This window comes from Nannospalax galili, unplaced genomic scaffold (assembly GCF_000622305.1).
Source record: "Nannospalax galili isolate Female #2095 unplaced genomic scaffold, S.galili_v1.0 scaffold500, whole genome shotgun sequence".
NCBI classification, from domain to species: domain Eukaryota; kingdom Metazoa; phylum Chordata; class Mammalia; order Rodentia; family Spalacidae; genus Nannospalax; species Nannospalax galili.
The window spans coordinates 603,653-610,242 of NW_008347292.1; the positions used below are offsets into that span (position 1 = coordinate 603,653).

The 6,590-nt window shown below is 38.3% G+C and overlaps 1 protein-coding gene across 3 annotated transcripts in view; it reads right to left on the reverse strand.

Moving 5' to 3' along the window:
- Positions 1-6,590, reverse strand: part of Eml5 (EMAP like 5) — a 188,905-nt gene that overhangs the window by 101,126 nt on the left and 81,189 nt on the right. For all 3 annotated transcript variants that reach the window (XM_008843796.2, XM_029568615.1, XM_008843797.1), the window contains exons 11-13: positions 2,498-2,665; positions 1,767-1,873; positions 1,245-1,363 (exon numbers count right to left, since the gene is read on the reverse strand). In XM_008843796.2, coding sequence (XP_008842018.1) covers positions 1,245-1,363; positions 1,767-1,873; positions 2,498-2,665 — 394 coding nt within the window. The remainder of the gene's footprint in view (positions 1-1,244; positions 1,364-1,766; positions 1,874-2,497; positions 2,666-6,590) is intronic.

The window sequence follows — 6,590 nt, forward strand, 5'->3', positions numbered from 1 at the left end:
CTCAGCAAATTTTTATTGAATATGTCAATGCTGTTGTAATGAAATGCTTCTTCTAAATATGTGGTAAATAAATACTTTAAAAAAAGAGAAAAAAAACAAAAACAAAAACAAAAAAACCCCAAAAAGTCAAACCAGATACTTTTATACACAAAAGGATACAAGAATGAATACATACTTGCATTTAAATGTTACTGAAACTGAATTTTACCTGTAGAGGAAGGGAATGATGGCTGGGCAGAGGTGGGAGGAGCAGTAGTGACAGCAAGGTCTTCAAACTGAACTGTTATGCATATTGCGGAACCATGACAAGGTAGTACATGCTCCAACAATAAGTTTAAGCAATCATTTAAAATATACAAGTCTTCTTAAAATGTTCACTACAATTCCATCAATGGCAACCTTGCTTTGTACGTCAAAGAAGTCCAATTCATAAAACATAACAGAAATCCTATCTCTTTTAATACTGGAATGAAAATAGTCTTAATAAATAAATCCTGTTTCGAATTCTTAGAAAGCACTATCAGTCTGGTAAGAAAAAGCATGCTTTCTGAGGGGGAGAAAACTTATTATTCCCAAGTTGAAATTCTTCATGTGAGATTTGTATTTTTATGTGCTCCAAAGGACTCTAGAAACTAATATTAGTTAAAACATGTAAGCCAAAATACTCAGGCAAAAAAAGAACTTCTATCATTCCAAACATTTTAGAGAGATGATTATTCTTACATTTTAAAAATTTATTATTTTCACTTTTTATGTGTATGAGTGTATTGTCTGCATGTAGGTAGGTACACCCGTGTTGTGCAATGCCCGTGGAGGACAGAAGAGGGTGTTGGGTCCTCTGGAACTGGATACTAATGGTTGTTAGTCACCATGTGGGTGTTGGGAATCGAATCCAGGTGCTTTGCAAGAGTAGCCAGTGCTCTTAACTGCTGAACATCTCTCCAGTCCCTCTCTTATATTTTAAAGACAAGATGCCATGTCCATTTCTATGAATATAATACCAAACATTCATAAGGTAATTTTTTAACTTAATAAACACATTCCTAGTGGCTAGTGTCAAACAATGCTGTAAGTCATCACTGGTATTACCTTATTTATTCCTCTTCACAACTTTATGAGTTAGGCACCAATTTACAGATAGGGAAACAGAGGCACAGTGAGGCTAGGTGACTTGCTCCAAGCTGCACAGCTAGTGAGTGTAAGCCCAAACTCAAACACACAAGTGGAGAAAAAGTATTTTATACCCATGAACAAAGTGTAACCGAATACTATTTCCAGGAGCCCGTTCTCTTCGTTTAGAAGTAGAACTTTTCTGTTTCTCTTTGCATTGCTCTTTAAGCTGAGGTAGATCTTCTTTGTAAACCTTTTAAAAACATACATAAGTAGGGATATTATTAGGCTCTATATTAATGAAGATGTTCATACATTCAATAAAACTTTCAGGTATCAATAAGAGAATAATTCATAAAATTTAGTATTCCAGGAAATCTTTGAAAATATTTCAAAGAGAGTAAGTGGTCATCTACTGTGCGTGACAAAAATTGATAGGCAAAAAGAATTCATGCATACGGCATTATAGAGCATTTAATATAAAAGAGTATTTTATGCAAGTGTACTATAATGTCCAGAGGAGAAACCGAAACAGTCATACATTAATTAGGAAATTAAAGTCATAAAATTAACAACAGACAAAGAGCATCATCCAGTTAAAGAAGAAAGTGGACTTTTGGGGAAAGATGTCATATGTATGCTAATAGGAAAACTACCTGTCGATGGTAGGTAAGCTGTGTCTCTTGTTCAATTTCAGAATCCAGCTCTGGAACGTCCGAGAGTTCTGAATCAGATTCATCACTGTTAGACTCAGCCAGACTTTCTGTAATTAAAAAAAAAAAGGAATATCCTTAATTTAAAGAAGATTTATCTTCAAGACAGCTATGTAAAATTAATGATTGAGAGCTGACTGTGTCAGCTCGACATGGAAACAAGCCATAAAACAATCAAATGAAATTACCTATTCAAGTGACACAGATGTCAGTAAACTGCACTACAGATTATCTTCCTCTCCACTCACTGCAAACTCAATAGCTCCTTTAAATCCCTTCACTGGCTCCCCAATCACCGCTACATCAAATTTAAATGTCTGTGCAGATATAAGTGAATATAACCTATAATTAACATGAAAAATAGCTAAAATACTACATGCAACAGATGAATTGACATTAATTTTTCTTTGTTAAAAAAGCATATGCAAAACCTAGGTACCCATATTTCCCAGAGGACACATTAAATGTTTGTTTTGCTAGAATAACTATTACTTCACCCATTTGATAAATTAAATTCAACAAGATTACTCATCTGGCACTCTGTGACATCTGACTTTAAACATATATACCTATATTTACTTCAAATTCCTGCTAGTAATGACAAACTTCAATGGTAGACTGTTATTTTGAAGTTGAGGATGGAGAAGTTGTTCACAGTGGTATGTACTACTTACCTTGGGGTGCTATATGAAGAGCATCCTTTAATTTTCTTTCAGGAATAAATTTCCACTGAAAGACAGAGTGATCTGCTCCACCAATAGAAATAACCCACTGATAATCATGTGACCATCTGACATTAGTTACGTGAGCTGAATGGCCAATATATTTTCTAAACTTGGCCCCTATAACAAAAATATGTCTTTCAATTGATAAACAAAAGCCAATACACAGAAATACCACTTTAAATAGCAACTGCTGTACTTAAACTATTACATCATCCTACATTATATTAAATATGACCAGATGGAAAAATGATCACTAAAAATTTAATCAGAGCTGGGTGGGTGTGGTGGTATACACCCTTAATCGAAACACTTGTGGGGCAGAGGCAGTTAGATCAAGGTCAGCTGGTCTCCATAGTGAGTTCCATGCCAGCTAGGGCTACAAGAAGATACTGTCTCAAAAAAAAAAAAAAGCCAAATAAACAAACAGAGGGATGCAAATATTTCTTTTACTAATTTTACAATATATTTTGGTAGGAACTACAAAAACTGTGAGATAGCTAGGTGTGCTGATACCCACCCAGCTACTAGGGAGGATAAGCTAGGAGAATCACAAGTAGTATCTAAAACAACACTGTTTGTAAAAGGGCTGGGGGTAGTTCAGTGGCATGGTATTTGCCTAATATATAAAAGTCCCTGGTTTCAATCTCCACTAACACAAAAATAAAACAAACGAATAAAACACCTCCACACTTTGTTTCATAAATATTATTCATCTAGAAACAAAATAAAACAAACCAGAACAAAACCTGGTAAGGCATTATCTTATTGCTCTGAGAAAAGTCTGGGAATCAATCTTAAAAGTAATGGATTTATCAGCCTGGGGCCATAACCTTTCAAATTAAATAGATATTTCTATAGTTAATTGGACAGTTTAGGTTGGATCATTTAAAAGCAGCCACTTAAGAATTCACACACCATCACATAAATGTAGCAGCTTACTTACAAAATTTTTTCACTGCTCTCACTCAGGCAAGTTAAGCTAACAAATCCTGGCTTGTTTTAATTAGTTACATAAGATTTGAACAGACACATACATATTCTTACAGTGAGACAGTGCTTTATAGAATATTGACATCTGTATACTAAAAGGCTTTGATATGGCTATCCAAGATGGCTCATCGATGTGTAAATCATATATGGTTAGAGGTGTTGGCAACTGATGACCTGTTGACATAAATGAGTGAACAAAATTTGATGATATAAATTTGTGACTTGCATGTTTTTTCTTTACTCTGACTCATTCCTTACTGAGCTCAAGCTTTACAGTATTTGGATTACTGGTTCAGCAAAACCCAGGAAAATAACTTTGTAGCATCAAAATGTTATCTATCTGTATACTGTTTACTTTGTTGTAAATAAAGGCGAACAGTGGTGAATAAACAATTTTGTATTTAAAACAAAACTCTCCTGGCACTGGAGAGATAGCGGTTAGGAGCACTGGCTGCTTTTGCGGAGGACCCAGATTCAATTCCCAGCATCCACCCAGGAGCTAACAATTGTCCATTAACTCTAGTTCCAGGGGATCCAATGTCCCCTTCTGACTTCCTCAGGCACTGCACGATATGGGTGTGCCTACCGACATGCAGGCAATACACACATACACATAAAAGTAATAAATAAAAATATTTTTTTAAAAACTCTCCATTGATCCATGCTGGGAAAGATTTCTTAATATACAAAACAGCACTACCCACTACAAAATAGGTAAGAGGCTGGAGAGATGGCTCAGCAGTTAAGAGCATTGGCTGTTCTTCCAGAGGACCCAGGTTTGGTTCTCAACACCCACAGGTGGCTAACAACCCTCTATAACTCTAGTTCCAAGAGATCCAGTGCCCTCTTCTCGCCTCCACAGGCATTGCATGTCATGGGTACACCTACATATCTGCAGGCAAAACACTCACACATAAAAATAAAAATGTTTAAAAGTAGATAAGGATTCAAGAGATGGCTCAGTAGATAAAGTGCTTGCCACACAAGTGTGAAGACCTGAGTCCGAATCGCCAGAACACACATAAAGTTGCATGTGTAGTGTGTGCCTGTAATCCCAGTGCTCCTACAGCAAGATGGGAGGCAGAGATGGGAGAATCCCTGGAAGCTCCTGGGCCAAGTTGGCCTGGTGTACACAGCGGTGATTACAAAGAAACCCTGTCTTAAACAAGGTGGAAGGTGAGGATCAACACCCAAGTTTGTCCTCTCTCCTCCACACATGAACTATGGCACATGTCTGCATGTACACACACATGAACATACATGAATTACACGCAGCAAAAAAAATAGTAGATTTGGATGATTAGAAATCAAAAAGTAGTTAATGAAAGCCTTATTAAGAAAATAAAAAGAGGGGCTAGAGAGGTGGCTCTATGATTAAGAGCATTGGATGCCCTTGCAGAGGACCTGGGTTTGGTTCCAAGCACCCACATGGCAGCAAACAGCCATCTGTAACTCCAGCTCCAGGGGATTCAACACTCTCTTCAGACCTCCGTGGGTATTGCATAACATGGGTGTACTTGCATATATGCAGCTGATAATTCACACTCATAAAATAAAAACAAGTAGACTTGCCTCTGCTTCCCTGGGCCTGCTCGACCCGCCAGCCACTCTCTGGGCAAGTCGATCGTCCCTCTGTGCCTTGACTCCTCCAGCCTCATTCACCCTTCCATCTCCCCTGCCCATCTCTCCTCCTAGCCTGGGTCCTGTCATACTCCTTGTTTTGGTACCCCAGACACCTGGGGAACCACCACTGCTTCCTGATCCTTTGCATCCAGACCAACCCAGTTCCTTCCCCTGGTCCCCAGGAGCCCTCTGGACCTGGTCTTGTCCTCACCTCCCTCTGCTTCCCTGGGCTGCACAACCCACCAGCCTCTTTCCTGGGCGCCAGGGCTGACCCTTCCACTTCCTGATCCTTTGCATCCAGACCAACCCAGTTCCTCAGTGCAGTCCCCAGGAGCCCTTGGGGCCTCTTCCTGCCCCCATCTCCCTTTGCATCTCTGAGTGTCACAGCCACCAGCTCCCCTAGACCAGCATCTTTCCTGGACCCTGCTCCCAGGCCAGTCCAACCTCCAAATTCCTGAGGCCAAAATTTTCCTGGAGGGATCCAGACATTAGAAGAAAGCATGAGAGCATCTGATCCTCATCTGACTTGGGCCTCTGTGGGAACTCCTAAAGACAAAAGCAATCTGGCCACTCCAATATAAAATCAAAAGAGAGAACAAGAAGCTTAGATGACCCAGCTTTTCATGCCCAAAAAGTAAACCACAAAGGCACATAAAGTTTACAAAAAGAAGCAGACTTAAACTTGAACTCTTGAGTCACACACAAGAATCAGAAACTACAAAAGAAATTCATATGTCAAAAACACAAGAAAAAATAATTACATGAAAAACTATAATGACTTGTCCCCACCAAATACCAACAGTCCTCTAGAGGAGTACAATGAGAACCCCCTAGAGATAATGCAGGACATGTAACTCAAAAGAACAATTATAAAAATGATAAAAGAATTCAGTGAATTTAAAGAACACACAAAGAAATCAAAGAACTGAAGAAAGAAAGGGATGGACTTCTGAATGAATTCAGAAAAGAGCTAGAAATACTGAAGACTACTCAGACTGAAATGAAGGAAGTGAAACAATCAGTAAGCCAATTACAAATGACAAGAGAAAGCTTCACCAACAGGATGAATGAAATGGAAAACAGAATATCAAGACTGGAAGATAAAGTGGACAAACTAGACCACTCAAACAAAGATTATGAAAAATTTAAGAAATCACAAGAATGGAATATGCAGGAATTCTGTGATACCATAAAAAGACCAAACTTACCAAATCATAGGCATATAGGAAGCAGAAGAATCCCAAGATAATGGCATGGACCAGATCTTCAACAGAATCATGGAAGAAAATTTACCAAAATTAAAGAAAGACATGCCCATACAAATACAAGAAGCATATAGAACACCAAACAGGACTAGAAAGGAAACTCTCCACGGCACATCACAGTAAAAACACTAAACGTACAAAACAAAGAGACAATACTGAAAGCT